Here is a 16,998-nt window from a genome sequence, read left to right on the forward strand (position 1 = left end):
TAGCTTGCCCCCACAGGACCACCACAGAGCAGGTATTATTTAGGTGGTGGATCATTCTCAGCACTGCAGTGACACTGACATGGTGGAGGTGTGTTAGTGTGTGTTGTGCTGGTATGAGTGGATCAGACACAGCAGCGCTGCTGGAGTTTTGAAATACCGTGTCCACTCACTGTCCACTCTGTTAGACACTCCTACCTAGTTGGTCCACCTTGTAGATGTAAAGTCAGAGACGATCGCTCATCTATTGCTGCTGTTTGAGTTGGTCATCTTCTAGACCTTCATCAGTGGACACAGGACACTGCCCATGGGGTGCTGTTGGCTGGATATTTTTGGTTGGTGGACTATTGTCAGTCCAGCAGTGACAGTGAGGAGCGATTGTCTCTGACTCTACATGGTGGACCTAGGTAGGAGTGTCTAATAGAGTGGACAGTGAGTGGACACGGTATTTAAAAACTCCAGCAGAACACACCACCACCATGTCAGTGTTACTGCAGTGCTGAGAATGATCTACCACCTAAATAATACCTGCTCTGTAGTGGTACTGTGGGGGTCCTGATCATTGAAGAACAGGGTGAAAGCAGGTTAAAACAGTATGCAGAGAAACATGTGGACTACAGTCAGTAATTGTAGAATTACAAAGTGCTTCTATATGGTAAGTGGAGCTGATAAAATGGACAGTAAGTGTAGAAACAAGGAGGTGGTTTTAATGTTATGGCTGATCGGTGTATTGCTCAATCAATTATGACAAGTTGTCCAGGTCCAGTGGAAGCAAAGCTGCCCCACACCATCACGTTACCACATCACGATGTTCTTAAGGAGAATGCCGTGTTGGGTCTACGCCAGATGTAATGGGACACGTCTTGAATAAGGTAAGGTCAAAGCCCTTGGATTGGATTGGCGTCCTTGTTCAGTGCTTACCAATAAATTGCTGCCTTGCCAAGTTATTCCTGGACCTGGAACTTGTGGAACTGGAAATGATAAAAGTAGTAAACCGTGGGAGAGGCAGTGCTATTTAGGCATGCTAGAGCAGCTAGGCACCAAGCTCCTTCTCAAGCAAGGAACCTTTTGAAGGGGTGTGTCCAGAAACAAAGCTCTAACTGCTATAAGCTCTAACCTATGCATATCTCCTGAGCTTTAGGTCACAAACTGACTGATGGACTTTTTCCTTCAGGATTTTCCCAAAAGTCTTGTGGGTCATCTAGATGTCAAGCCTTTGTGTTCTTTTTGGTCAGCAGTTGTTTGCACCTTGGCTGCCCAGTGTCTTTCTTAGTTTAGAATTGTGTACATTGACCCTAACTGAGGCAACTGAGGCACGCAGTTTTTTATATGTTCGTCAGGGTTCTTGTGTGAGTTGTTGATGAGTTCTTGGTGAAATTTTGGTAGACCAGTGACTCCAGCATTGATAAGCATTGGTGGTTCACCACTTTTCCTAGTTGTTTCCATTTGTGGATAATTCATTAGCTAAAGGAGCAATTACGTACTTGCTGTTGGAGGATCTTAAGGATAAGTTGGTGACCAGAGATCCACCAACCTTAATGGAGTACCTCCAAGAAACCATCATCAGCTTAAATAACTGATGGGTAATGGAAGGCATTGGAAGGAGGGTCCAGCAGGACAATAACTACCAAAATGTCTGCTTCCATCATCCTTTTCTTCTCAAACTATCCTAATTGATACAGAGGAGACCAAGCAGCTTATCTTCTCCACCACTACGCCCAGCCCAACTTGATGTGCAACCTCCCAGCCACCAAAACAGAGCCTAATTTAAAAGTAAGGGGGTCCGTCCAATGTAGAGGGACCTGTGACAGACCAGAAACCCACCCCCTGAACCTCAGGAGTGTTTTTAAAGCCCAGCTGGGTAACCACGTTGAGAAGATATCCTTCTTTCTCAGTAGGGTTTCGGCCTACTGTTGATCCTGGGGTTTCCCTGGCTTCAACAACATAACCCCAGGATCAACTGGTGCACCTGCTCTGTCTTCCTATGGGCACCTATCTGTCAGAGAACTTGACTCAGGTGGACCTGAAATTTGTTGATGCCCCCCCTGGAGTATACACTGATCAGCCATAACATTAAAACCACATCCTTGTTTCTACACTTACTGTCCATTTTATCAGCCCCACTTACCATATAGAAGCACTTTGAAGTTCTACAACTACTGACTGTTGTCCATCTGTTTCTCTACATACCTTTTTTAATCTGCTTAACCCTGTTCGTCAATGGTTAGGACCCCCCACAGGACCACTACAGAGCAGGTATTATTTAGGTGGTGGATCATTCTCAGCACTGCACTGACACTGACATGGTGGTGGTGTGTTAGTGTGTGTTGTGCTGGTATGAGTGGATCAGACACAGCAGCGCTGCTGGAGTTTTTAAATACCGTGTCCACTCCCTGTCCACTCTATTAGACACTCCTACCTAGTTGGTCCACCTTGTCGATGTAAAGTCAGAGACGATCGCTCATCTATTGTAGCTGTTTGAGTTGTTCATCTTCTAGACCTTCATCAGTGGTCACAGGACGCTGCCCAGGGGGCGCTGTTGTCTGGATGTTTTTGGTTGGTGGACTGTTGTCAGTCCAGCAGTGACAGTGATCCACTCATACCAGCACAACACACACTAACACACCACCACCATGTTAGTGTTACTGCAGTGCTGAGAATGATACCACCTAAATAATACCTGCTCTGTGGTGGTCCTGTGGGGGTCCTGAATATTGAAGAACAACATGAAAGGGGGGTAAGGTAAAAGGCTATTTTATAAATGTGGAACATCATTAACTGCACGAGCTGTAATTTATAACCAGGTCAAGTTTAATGCATTATAAATGACCGCAGATGAAGCATAGCCTGCACAGCTGTTTAAAAGCTCTGGATCCCGGTCCGGTCTCCACGTCGAAGCCTGCTGAAAACGAATGCAGTACAGGGGAACGAATTTATTTAAAGAATTTCTGCCCGCGATCAGCACCTCTAACGATTCAGAATGAAAGCTGGAATGTATGACGTCCGTTTGGCTGGCCTTTAAATCATATGGAAAAGTTGTGTTTTCCTTCAAAATGCCAGCGCTCATGTGTAAAATAACTGTCCCGAAGACTTGATCTGACACATCCTTCCCAATCAAGTCGAGGCACGAAGACTTTTGCAACACTGATATTCTGACTAACAGGCCTAAGGCTGATACACTGTAACCAGGGTTGAGGTTTGGGAATAGCGACTGTACCGAGAAAGAAAATCGTCCTGACTGTAAAAAAAAAAAAAAAAAAAAGAGAGGTTTGGAATTTCACACGGGATTAAATTAGATACTGTAAAAATGTTTTGATGTGGAGATTTAAAAGTGCGAGCATGTATGTCAGCCAAACGCACACCAGTCAATCTTGTTGAGAGGTTTTAATTACCGCACGTCATGAACTTGTGTTTCTTTTTGTGGAAGAGTTACAGCTATGCTGTCTGTTTCATCTGCACACCGCACACATCACACACAAGTCAACGTGCAGCCAAGACCAACACCTCCAGGCTAAGAAATACAAATTATTCTGCACGACTACTACATTGTGCATCAACAAACATCTACACTACTCTCTCTCTCTCTCTGGCATTTGCAAGCTTTTACCTTAGTGCACATATTCCACACAATGAAACTGCATGTGTATTCTTAGTTCTGAGCCAAAATTGCTTGGTGAATCTCGTCCAGAAGATTAAGGAGATCATATAAAAAATGAGATGTGATGTGAGCGTACTGTATAATGGAATATGCAGTTCCTTATCCAGTGCGACTTACGGAGGAGCTTCCAACATGCTACCATAGTCAGACATCCTAAGTTGCAAAAACTCATTTTAGGGAGGTACCCCCGGACCCGGACCTCGACCCCCCAAAAAAAAAAAAAAAAAAAAAAAAAAACCTCTCGCACACACCAAAGTATGTGGGAGATAATAGAACTTTTAGGAGCTGCTAACTGAGCGACTAAGCTAACTGTTCGCGTCACAAACACATTAATGTGTACTACATAGTGCACTAGATAGTGTGAAAGATAATAGATTTATGTTCCCTACATAGTGTACTAGATGTGGGCCAGTGATAGCTCAGTGGTTAAGGTACTGGGCTTGTAAACAGAAGGTTGCCGGTTCAAGCCCCGCCACCACCAAGTTGCCACTGTTGGGTCCCTGAGCAAGGCCCTTAACCCTCAATTGCTCATTGTGTAAGTCGCTTTGGATAAAAGCGTCTGCTAAATGCTGAAAATGTAAATGTAAATGTACTAGATTGTATATTAGAAAATAATTTATGTTCCTTACTTAGTGCACTAGATAGTGTACTAGATAATAGACTTATGTTTCTTACATAATGCTTTAGGTAGTGTATTAGTTAACGGATTTAGGTTCCCTACATAGTGCACAAAATTTTATATCAGATAATGGATTTATGTTCCCTACATAGTGCACTAGATAACATTTTAGATATGAATTTATGTTCCCTACGTAGTGCACTAGATAGTGAATTAGACAATTGGTTTGTTTCCTACACAGTGCATTAAATTGTATATCAGATCACGGATTTATGTTCCCTACATAGTGCACTAGATAGTATTTTAGATATGAATATGTTGCCTATGTAGTGCACTAGATAGTGAATTAGACAATTGGTTTATGTTCCCTACACAGTGCACTAGATTGAATATAAGATCACGGATTTATGTTCCCTACATAGTGCACTAGACAGTATATTAGACAATTGATTTATGTTCCCTACACAGTGCGCTAGATTGTATATCAGATAACGGATTTAATACGCGTGCGCGTTTGTGTGCGCTCTTGGCCGCTCGTTCTAGATTCCGGGAGATTTTATCTGACTTGCGGGCATCAGGGAGCCGCTATGTATATGCGGGAGACTACCGGAACTTCCGGGACACTTGGGATGTCTGCATACTCTAGTTTAAGTAGACAACAGTCCAAGAACACAAATCTGCTGCTTTTTTTTTTGCAATAAATGAATAAGAGCGTTAGTATGTAAGTAAGTAAGTACAAGTCAGCTTAAGTGCTTAATAAAGAGGTGGGTATTTAAAGACAGCGGACAGACAAGGGAAGTTCGTTCCACCACTTGGCTTGGGTGCAAGAGCCTTGATGCTTGTCTTCCTTGAGTCCTGGGTGGAGGATCAAGTCGAGCAAGACTAGTGGCTCGGAGGTTGTGTGGTACAGCGCATGGTTTGATTAGACCTCAAAGGTAGCTTGGGGCTGCTCCATTTTTGGCTTTGTACGTGAGCATCAGTGTTTTAAACTGAATGTGTGCAGCTACAGGAAGCCAGTGAAGAGAACCCAGCAGTGGGGTGATGTGGCAGTGTTTAGGTTGGTTAAAAACCAGACGGGCAGCTGTATTTTGAATGAGTTGGGTTTAATAGTGGACATAGGAGCACCTACCAGGAGGGAGTTGCAGTAGTCCAGCTGTGAGATTACAAGTGACTGGACAAGAATCTGAGTGGCTTCCATGGAGAGAAATGTCCAAATCGTCTTGATTTTGTAGAGGCAGAACCGTCACGATCTTGTCATGTTGGCTACATGAGAAGAGAAGGTCAACAGGATCTAAAGCTTTGAGTGTCCACACTGGCCTCAATAACCTTGAAACCGAATACACTTGGCACAATCATGAGCCTGCTTAGAGCATCTGGACATGGTAGACATGGTAGGAAAGGTCCGAATCACTTTATAAGAGCTTTAAAATGGATTGACCATCTCTGTAGGACTCAACAAATCAGGTCTTTATGGCAGAGTAACATGATGGTAGCCACTGTAAAAGACTTATGATAGGCATTACTGTATTATTACCATGTTAGTGTTGTTGCAAAATGGTTCGTGGTGGTCTTATGTGCTACAGTGGGTGACTAGGATGGACTACAGTTAGTAAATCTATACCCAATGTTTATGCGTGCAAGGTGTAGCTTATAAAATACCCAATGGTATACGTAATAAAATGCTCAGAGTGTATATAGTACAAACACATCTCAGGTATCAGCTAACTAACAATAAATGATGCTGTTTAAAGGGGATGAGTAATTTAACTGAAGGTCTTTTCTTCTCCACAGTTATTCAAAAATGTCAGACAGATGTTCCTTTTTCCATACTGTACATATTTTATTTCATATGCATAACACTGGATTACATTAGCAGCTGTCCGTATATCTTTGCACAACTAATGGATGTCTATTATGCTCCGCTGCTCATTTTTCCACACATAAATACCTGTGTGGGTCCAATCGCTCTTACATCCAGGGGATTTACCGCGGTCTAAGACTATCAGTGGAATATTTTCGGGAAATTCGCTCCGCATTGGGCCAAGAGGCCCCAGAAGAAGGAAGGCAAATAGGAGCTGAGGTAGAAAGTCAGTCCAAAAGGAGAGACCGTGAAGGGAGATGGATCTCTCCGGTGCTCATTTAGAACCGGTGCAGAGGAGTCTAAAGGCAGCAATGAGGGATCGTGAGGAACTGAAGAAAGCCATCGAGCAGAGTGACCGGCTGCTGTCCCGTGTACACCAGCTGGAGGAGGAGAACGCCGAGCTACGCGAGGAAAAGAATGAAGCTTTCATTAGGATTCGTTCTGTAAGTCTACTGGGATTCTAGCATCTTCTGTACCTGAGGATATGTCACTCAGGTTTCCTAATTTTGGCTTCAGCTGAACATCACTCTTATTTTCTTAAGCTTTGCATTGCCAAGATCTCTAATAACGTTACGCTACAGTTTATTAATTGTTCAGTTATACTAAAATCCACAGTTAAGCATCTTGGCATAATACTGATCATTATGATTATTAATACACATCAAGGCAAGATGTGAGGATAAGGCTCACCTCAGCATTTAAAGTCAGTAGGAGAGATGTGAAATCTAACCCTAGTTTAGATTTAATACCACATGTAACTGTAAACTGTGAATATTCAGGAACAAAGCATAACAATATGGTTCTATATGTAAAAAAAACCATTCATTTTAGCCTTATAAATGACTTTTTTTTTGTTTTACGAACCACATAATCCTGATCAATGGATCAGTTGCGATGGGTCCAACCCCCCGAACACTACTGTAGTACTGTAACACATTCACTCTCAAACATTTACTCAATTAGGAGCAATTTTAGGATCAATAATGTAATAATGACATTGTACTAAATGTAATCAAATTAATAAATTATTTATCCTATGAGGACGGTGGTACTGTAGGTCCACACAAAATACTGGGTGTAACGTGGTGGCTGAGGAATGAATTCAGCATCGAGCCACGTTGGGAGTCGTTTCCTTCTGAGTTGACACTTTTGGCCGTCAGAGGGGGCACAGAGGTGCAGATGATGGATGTGTCGGTTTCTTTTGATTGACCTTTCAAGTGGAAGTCTTTTAGTATGTCACACTTTCCTCTTTAGCAAACCTGCTTTTCTCTGGAACCTTGATACCAAACTGCTTGGTACAGTCCGTTTTTTCACTGGGTCTGATGCCAGCACACTTGGCTCTTTTACTACAGTACTTTTAGTGGTACTTCAATGGAACCACCCTAGGAGAGCAGATTGCCCTCATGTAAATCCATGTTATGCATGGGTTGCACCTTTTGGTGTGGTCGGGGTTCTGCTCATGCATTGCCAGACCCAGCTGATTCTGCAAGTTCCTTTCTTTCAGCTGGACAGACAAGGCAAGCTGCTGTGTTGTGGCAGCCGGTTCTCAGTTCTGCACCGTCCCTGTTCTATCCACTTTTTCCATTGCGGGCTGCAGATTTTTTTACTTTGTTTACTATATTTATTGTGATCGCCCCCTTTTTGTCAGTATTATTCTACCGTCTTGCGCTTGGATTTATTTTCTATTCTTGCAGGTTTGGGGGAACGACCCCGCCCCATTACAGAGAGAACTAGCCAGTACATGAATCTAGCAGTGTTATTCATATCAAAAAGATACCAATATGAGCTGCTCGCTTGCCATCTGGGTGCGAGTTATCGTGCCATATGAGCGGCTTTCTTCTCTTCTAAAATGAAACAAACAAACAAAAGTGAGAAAGAAACATAAAAGAATGGACAAACTCAAATAGTTTACCAGCCATTACAAAAATCCTGAAGGTTTAATGGCATTACTGGGGTTGCAAATGAGAGCTGACTGTCTGAGCAGGTCTTTGTTGTCTGTGCTGTCTGTGGGTGTAATATTCAGCTTCATGAACAGCCGGCTGAAATATTAGAGAGGAGAATAAAATAGATGGCATTGTTGATGGCATGAACATTCAGTAGATGGACGTACGCCATTGCTTAGTGTAGGATTAATGATGACGGTTATTTATTAAATATAATACTGCTTAGTTCATGCTCGGTTCTTTACTTGCTTTGATCTTTATCAGATTTTACCCCTTTTATCTGAATTTTGATCGATTTTAACTGACCAGAAATAACAAGGCGTGACATGTTATGACTGGTAATGCGTTCGAACAAAAGGACACATTCAAACGCATGTTCAATCTGCTTTGTTTTCCCTTCAGAGATGAATAGCATGACATTTCTTTCACGCCTGATGTAGACAAGAATTCTTTTCTTGTTCTTTTTTTCTAAGAGGGCAGAGCCTGTACTTCTGGCTAATTTATTTTGATGACACCGGCCTTGAATGCTTTTATAATCTAAGCCTGGCTGTTAATGATGAAAAGCTGAACATTTAAAGTGTGAAAGAAACGGTTCATCCTGCACCTCCCTTTTGAGAAAGCTTTTGGATACAAGACAACACCTGTTTTTCAGCAGGAAGGAACCATCAACTCGAACAAAAAGAGGGAACCGCGAGGTGTCATCCGTGCCATAAATTTACAGACGTTTGTATCATTGTCTTAGCATGAACGCAGAACTTGAAGGGCTGAGAGAAGAAGAGTGGTGAGCCTACACTAGAAAGTGTGTGGACAAAACCAAAGGAAGGAAGGAACAATTTGGCACCAAGGCTTTGGGAGGTCCAGGAACTGTGTACAGGTGTATTCTGGGAAATGGAGGCTGTATGTCTTAGTCAGACTGAAGCTTTACCTTTAAGCCGTCGGAGCCGTCATTCTTTCTCGGATGATTCGGAGGGAGGTTGTGAAGCCCAGGAAGAGCCAGAGCAAGAGGAACTGGACTGGGATAACTTTAGTACATCCATGCAGCATCGCCAGGTCTGTGAGTTTGTACAGTTTAAGAAGGTCAGAAGAGGTTGAGCTAAACGAGGGCTGTTTGAGTAATTATTATCCTGCATTGTGTTTATATTATGTGTCACATTTACAGTGATATTTAGCACTTTTAATGTATTTTAGTGGCGCACAGCCACAGCAAGAAGGCCCTGAGTTAGGTTCCCAGGGTCCTTTCTGTGTGGAGTTTGCATGTTCTTTCTGCAGTCCAAAGACTTGCAGTCAGGCCAACTGGAGCTGTTGGCAACTTGTTGGGAATAGAATTGGACTGGCAACCTGTTGGGGGTGGTTCCTACCTTTCATTCAATAAATCAGACCCACTGTGATGCTGACCAGGATGAAGTGCTGATAGACAGTGAATAAATTAATAAATTAACCTATTTGTATTTAAAAGCGTAGCATATTATTACAAATAATTAACAGGTTCATGATTTGTGAACGTCAAAAAATAAATAACTAATAAAATAAACTGTATAAGCGTTTAAGCCTAAGATGATGTATAAAATTCAATTAATTTTTAACATATACAAAACCCTAATTTAAAACTGTTTACAGTCATAAAGACAGTCATACATAACACAAAAACAAAAATAATTACCTGTTTCTAGGATCTTTTTGTATATATGAGCAATATTTAATATTTAATATTTAATTAAATATATATATTGAAATTTATAATTTTAGATTTATATGTATATAAATATTTAATATTTAAATAAATATATTTAATATTATATTTAATATTTAGTTTTTATATAAATATTTCTATTGAAATATATAATTTTAGATTTATATTTATATAAATATTTAATATTTAAATAAATACATTTAATATTATATTTAATATTTAGTATTTATATAAATATTTATATTGAAATATATAATTTTATATTTATATTTATATAAATATTTAATATTTAAATAAATATATTTAATATTATATTTAATATTTCTATTAAAATATGTACTCCAAAAATGCTGTTTGGTGGGTAATGAATATAAAACTGTTTCAATTTGAAGTGGGCTATATAAGAGTTGGTGATTGGGAGGGGAGCTAGAGCCTATCCCAGCTTTTCAATGGGCGCAAGGCACAAAGTAACACCCTGGACGGGGGTGCCAGTCCATCGCAGGGCAGACACACACCCACCCATTCACTTATAGGGCGATCCAATTAACCTGACTGCATGTTTTTGGACTGTGGGAGGAAACCAGAGCTCCCGGAGGAAACCCACGCAGACAGGGGGAGAACATGTAAACTCCACCCAGATTGAATCCATCCTGCATTGTTTTTGGTGTACCACTGTCCTGCTATCTTATATTTGTCTCCAAAAGCTTTAACACAATGTCATAGTTGTCATATGGTCAATTACCATGTACCATGTGGTCCCATGTTATAGGATAGATAAATAACTTTATGGTTGATAGATCTTCTGTGTTAATGTGTAGGATACATTTAGTTTTATATGTCACAATTCTATCAGTTTTTGGTTCATTTAAATTGAAGTATATTTGACTGATCAGGCTAAAGCTTTACTGAGTTCAAAACGTCAAGACAAAGTAACTCCATCTGCATCCAGTTCGACTAGTTTTATTAAAAGATTAGCGTCTTTGTACAACTGGATTAGGTTCATTATATTCTACTTCTGTCATAACATGCTACAGCGTTATTATCAACAATGAGGGCCAAGAACTCAGCACTGGAGTGTTCTGTTCTAATCCTCAGGTTCTATTTATCATACGGCCATGTTGTGTTCAGTTCACAAAACATATCTTATGATTTATGGGAATGTTTATTTAAAACACACAGTAAATGATCATCTGCATTGTCATATTGTTCATTTATTTACCCTTGAAAGAGGGTTGCTGATCGCTGTGTTGATGTACTTTACATGTTAGCTAGTTACCTTGATAGTGTGTTAACCTTCTTTCTCATTTTAATCACACAGTACAGTGGTTAGCCTAATGTTAGCTAGCTTGATATTTTGTTTACCTTCTTATTTTAATCACACAATACAATTGTGAGCCCCATATCGCTACTTTGATAGTGTGTTTACAATATCAATTACACAGTACAGTGGTTATCCTCATGTTATCTAGCTTGCTGGTATGTTTACCTTCTCAATTACACAGTACAATAGTTAGCCTCGTGTTATCTAGCTTGATCAATTACACAGTACAGTGGTTATCCTCATGTTAGCTAGCTTGATATTGTGTTTAACTTCTTATATTAATTACCCAGTACAATTGTTACCCTCACATTAGCTAGCGTGACAGTATTTTTATCTTTTCATTTAAATCACCCAGTACAATGTCAGCCCTGTATCAGCTATGTTAATGTATTTACCTTCACAGTACAATTGTTAGCCTCATTTCGCTACCAACCCAATTACACAGTACATTTGTCAGCCTCGGGTTAGCTAGCTTAGCACCAGCGAAGTTCCCTGAAAGACACAAAGTCAAGTGAAAGGCAGGTTTCCTAACAGAGGAGCTGGCAAATCTGTGAGGAAGAAACCATGATAAATAGAAACACTTCCACCTGAGGTGATGCTCATTGAGGTGCAGAGGAACTAATACACTATTCATCTGCACCTCCATGCCCCCTCTGCCAGCCATATTTGGGAAGGCTTGTTACAATCTTGTCTGTCCTTTTCTCATCTGTCATTCTGTTTATTATTTTTGTCTTTGTTCATCCCCCCTTTTTTGGTTTTCCTTCCCTACCTTTCTCCTGTCTTATCTCCATGACTAACTGACTGACTAAATATCCCCATTTCCCAGCTTGTCTTGATTTTCTTTTCCTTCTATTGAACTTCATCCATTTAGTCTTTTTTTAATTTTTTCTCTTTATCTACTTTTCCTTTCTCACTTTCTTCACATCTGTATTCAACTTACTATATCTGTCTGCCTTCTTTTCTCTTTATTGACCTATTTTTCTCCTCTTCACTCTTGCATTCTATGTACCTCTTTTATTTTTTCTTGCCCCCCCCTTCACCTCTGCTGTTTTTCATCCTCATTCCTTTCCCTTTGCTTTTTTATTCAGTCTTTTCTTTCTCCTGTATATCCTTTTTAATACCTTGTCTTATTATCCTTCCACCCTCCTCTTCTTCTTGAACCCTTTTCTTTTCCTGATGCCCTCGTTTTGCCTCTGACTCCATTTGTTTTGTCCTCCTTTAGTACTTAATTTACTTCTTTTCACTTCCTCCCCTTTGCATTCTAATTTTTTTTTATCTCCTCCTCCTGCAGGAACAGGAGGCCCTGCATCAGGCCGAGCAACGTTGTGCACAGCTGGCTCAGGCCAGGCATGACTTGGAGGCTCAGGTAGCACAGCTGGAATTGCGGGTGGAGCAGGAGGAGGACGTTAACTCTCAGCTTACTTTGCAGCACCATTCGCTGGAGGCCGAGTGCTGCAGCCTACGCCAGGACCTGGACGAGCTGGAGAACACACTGAATGCAGTGGAGAGGGGCAAGCAGGTGATTCAGCACCACATAATACCTTCTTACACATGTATGTTGTCATGTTTTAGCAGTAAAGACATGTGCTGATTTTATTTACAACATATAATGGGCGCACCAGCCATGGAGATTGGCAGGGGGCATAATTTACAGAATCATGCCTATCTGCCATACCATTTATAGCCAGATAACTGACGTGCTGGTTTCCCTTAACTCGCAGTCACTTGCTTTTCATCGAGGGTTAATTCGCTCCAGGTGGAGGGATGTAAATTTAAATCATGCTTTCTGTGTTAAGCAGTGTTGGTTACTAAGTTGGCAGCCTGACTTTCTTTCTAAAACTGTGATGCCGGGCTGAGTCTGGTCCGGTTCTCTGCCAGCTTACATATGTAACAAAATACTTGGCATGACAGTAAGAAAGTACATACTGATTTGTGATTTGTCTGGTCCGGTTTCTTCCCACAGTCCAAAGACATGCAGTCTTGGAGACTGTATAACTGGAGATACAAAATTACCCTAGGTGTGAGTGTTTTTGCCCTGTGATGGACTGGCAACCTGTCCGAGGTGTTTCCTACCCTATGCCAAGTAAACTGGACCCACCATGAAATAGAATAAAGCAATGGTAAAACAGGCAATGAGTGAATGAGTTAATGTAGCATGTTGTCTGTTCTGTTTAGCTACAGTAGCTACCTGAAGTCTACTGCAATTACTATATTGCAGTCAAAGACTTTTTGAACCTTGCTGCTCCACCCTCAAATTATTTTCTACTCACGTTCACATTTTATGGTTTCTTTGATCAAATTACTATAATAAAAATAATAATTTAATTTTTTTTGTTGTTTTCATGCAGCAGTTAAAGTCAGGTTTAACATTTAAGGGTTTAAAAATGCTTTGATGTCAAATTGGAGGAAAATGACTTCTAATTGTAGGATGGAAGTACCGGTGAGGCTTCTTCTCTGCCCACTTTTTTCAAAGATTTAACATAAACATATACATCCACACAAACACATGCACATGCTGTGTCTGATCCACTCATACCAGCACAACACACACTAACACACCACCACCATGTCAGTGTCACTGCAGTGCTGAGAATGATCCACCATCTAAATAATACCTGCTCTGTGGTGGTCCTGTGGTGGTCCTGACCATTAGGGTGAAAGCAGGCTAAAAAAGCATGCAGAGAAACAGATGGACTACAGTCAGTAATTGTAGAACTACAAAGTGCTCCTATATGGTAAGTGGAGCTGATAAAATGGACAGTGTACACTCGTATAGATAGTCTGATTAATATTAGATTGACTATGTTTGATATGTGATGCCATGTTTGGCTTAAAACATTGGGTTGGTGGATAGCACTGCCACCTCACAGCAAGAAGGTCCCGGGTTCGATTCCAAGATGAAGCAATCCGGGTCCTTTCTGTGTGAGTTTTTTCTGGGTGCTCTGGTTTCCTCCCACAGTCCAAAGACATGCAGTCGGGTCAATTGGTCCTACTAAAAAGGTGACTTGTAACTGCTCCATCTTAAATTATAATAAGTCGTTGACACAAAGTGCTTGTAATTCGAATTGTCACTTCATTCTGTCCATTCCTTAATGTTGACATGAATATTCACTACTCCTTCTAGAATTCTGATTTAGCTGTGAGGAAGCTGACGGAGGAGCTCTCGCAGGGAGAATTACAGGTACAGAACTATCAGAAAGACAAGGAGCACTGGGTGGAGCTTGGCCAGGTATGAGCCTTCTTCTTAATCTATAAACTCTCTATGTACTGTATATAACTCATAACACCTACAAAAAACATACAGTAATATTTACTAACAACGTCTGCTGAGGAGGCTTTGTTTTGTCTGGTTTGGATGTTTTACTTAATAGATGCTATTTTTAGACATTGTTTTTGCTAGCTCAGCAGTTATAAGTCAAGTCTAGTTATCTGTAGGTCACAGGTTCAAGCCCTGCCAAAAGCAGACTGCCACAGATCAGACCCCTGATCACAGCCCTTAACCCATCACTTCTTGGAATGGCTTCAGTCACAGTGGCAAGTTATAGGGACAGTGGTAGCCTAGTGGGTAGAGCTTTGGGCTATCAACCGGAAGATTGGCGGTTCAAATCCAGGCTCTGCTATGCAGCCACTGTTGGGTCCTTGAGCAAGGCCCTTAACCCTGTCCCGTACGATGGCTGACCCTGCGCTCTGACCCCAGCTTCCAATATATGTATATATGACAAATAAAGTATATCTTCTTCTTCTTCTAAGTTGTTAAATGCCTGATACATTGATACACACCCCTACTCACTAACACAAGAACTCTACCTCAGCTGTCTGGTAATAAGACTCGGTTCACTTCAAATCTAGCATATTTGTGCATCTGCTGCTAACTGTACTAAATTGCACCACTATTGTACCTGTTGCTATTGGACAGCTGGACTGTCCAGGTACACCTTATATGCTGCTTCTCTAAGAATGATGTATTATTGCACTGCAAAAAGAATTGCGCTTGCCACGTTGCACATTGGTCAAATAATAAATGTTCTCTTATTCTATATAGTCCATGTTTCTACCATAGCAACATTCTACGTATATTTCTATATTTTCTTGTTTGTATTAAGGTGAGAGAGAAACGATATCTCAGTTCTACTGTATGTCTTGGACATGTAGTGAACTGACAATAAAAAAATCTTGAATCTTGAACATTCATTCAGCATCCGCTACTGTATATTAATGACCAAATCTGGAAGTTGTTTGAAGGCTGGAAATTATTTGTGAAAATTTACAAGCCCTGTCCCATTATGACTGTGTCCCTGTACACAACAGAAGGGCTATAAAGACATTGTAGACTTGATGAGTTTGGTGTGGAGGAACTCCAAAAATCTGCACAGAACCCTGAAACCCCATCAAACACCCTGAATAACATCCTACATTAATGGATCCTATATATCATTGCCTGATCTCAAGTCTCAAGTCCCACAGATATACTTAATTATCTTGGGCAAAGCACAAACATTTGGACATATAATTGAGGAGAACTGGTACACATTAACATTATTAATAAAGCTCTTTGATGTACATATTTAAACTCATCGTGGCTATTGTGAACAGCACAGATGGGCTTATAAAATCGTTCTTAATACAAACCAAATTGTAAGTCTGCTAAATGCTGACCATAAATAAAGCCTGTTTGTTTGAACCAGTGAGGACGCAGCACACAAAATAAAATTGGCTTCCTGTAGTGGGTAATTTAGCTTAATTCTGAGTTTATCCAAGTTTATCTCACAAAATTGGCCATTAGTCTGCTGAGTGGGAATAGACCGGATTAAAGGGGGGTGAGGTCTTTAACGCTGGCTAAAGATAGTAGCCTGAGACACCTGAACAGAAATGGAGGAACGCGGCGATCAGTGTGTGTACACGAGACTGGGTTCACACACCAATCCAAAGTATGCAGAATAATAATGGGTCAGTAGGCTGGGCACGTGTATACCCTCCATACTAATGCTAATTGGCTACCCTAAACTGGGACAGAAAGGAAGAAAATGGCACTAAACCATCTCACAGGGACATTGTAGCCTAGTGGTTAAGATATTGGACTTGTAATCAGAAGGTGGCTGGTTCAAGCTCCACCACTGCCAGGTTGCTGCTGTTGGGTCCTTGAGCAAGGCCCTTAACCCTCAATTGCTTAGACCAGTGTTTCCCAACCTTTTGGAGCCACGGCACATATTTCACATTCGAAAAATCACAAGGCACACCACCAAGAAGTTGTACTGCCCTCTAGTGGAAGAGAATGTAACTGTTCTGCCTGTCACTACACACCAGAGTACCAATCAGGTGAAATTGGATAATCTTCCACGGCAAACCTGATGATTTCTCACGGCACACTTAAGTGCCGCGGCACAGTGGTTGGGAAACACTGGCTTAGACTGTATACTGTCACAGTACTGTAAGTCGCTTTGAATAAAGGCGTCTGCTAAATGCCGTAAATGTAAATGCATCCCTGTAAAGACCTTTTATCCCTGGATCTAAGAAATGAAGAATCGATTTGGTCCAATTTGACGTTTATTTCTTCAAGCCTGGTTTGCTCAGATGTTTTAATTTAGACCTAGACTTGGAATTTGCAATAAAAGGATTCGATTATTCTATCAAGCTGTAAACTTCCTCAGACAAAATCCATAGCTTAGATGAAGACACACAATCCAGCTGTGGATCAAAGATAGTTGGTTTGAGAGTCGCAGATGAGATTTTACTGCTTCATATGCTTTGCAGACCCTCAACCGGGTTTTATTTCGCAGAAAGCCACCGAGGACCTGCGCTTCGAGGAGGAGAAAGTAAACCTCCTGACTAAAGACAAAGCAAAGCTGCAGGTACACGTCGAGCAGGTGAGTACAACCACGTATATTAAAATTAAGCTACAATTGTCTGCC

The 16,998-nt window shown here is 41.0% G+C and overlaps 1 protein-coding gene across 1 annotated transcript in view; it reads left to right on the forward strand.

The window, feature by feature from the left end:
* Positions 1–6,413: 6,413 nt before the first annotated feature.
* LOC134321591 (myosin-16) overlaps positions 6,414–16,998 on the forward strand; it is a 44,623-nt gene continuing 34,038 nt past the window's right edge. The window contains exons 1-4 of the mRNA XM_063003397.1: positions 6,414–6,578; positions 12,381–12,608; positions 14,214–14,318; positions 16,867–16,953. Coding sequence (XP_062859467.1) covers positions 6,447–6,578; positions 12,381–12,608; positions 14,214–14,318; positions 16,867–16,953 — 552 coding nt within the window. The 5' untranslated portion in view covers positions 6,414–6,446. The remainder of the gene's footprint in view (positions 6,579–12,380; positions 12,609–14,213; positions 14,319–16,866; positions 16,954–16,998) is intronic.

The sequence above is a fragment of the Trichomycterus rosablanca genome, chromosome 10, assembly GCF_030014385.1.
Source record: "Trichomycterus rosablanca isolate fTriRos1 chromosome 10, fTriRos1.hap1, whole genome shotgun sequence".
In the NCBI taxonomy this organism is placed as follows: domain Eukaryota; kingdom Metazoa; phylum Chordata; class Actinopteri; order Siluriformes; family Trichomycteridae; genus Trichomycterus; species Trichomycterus rosablanca.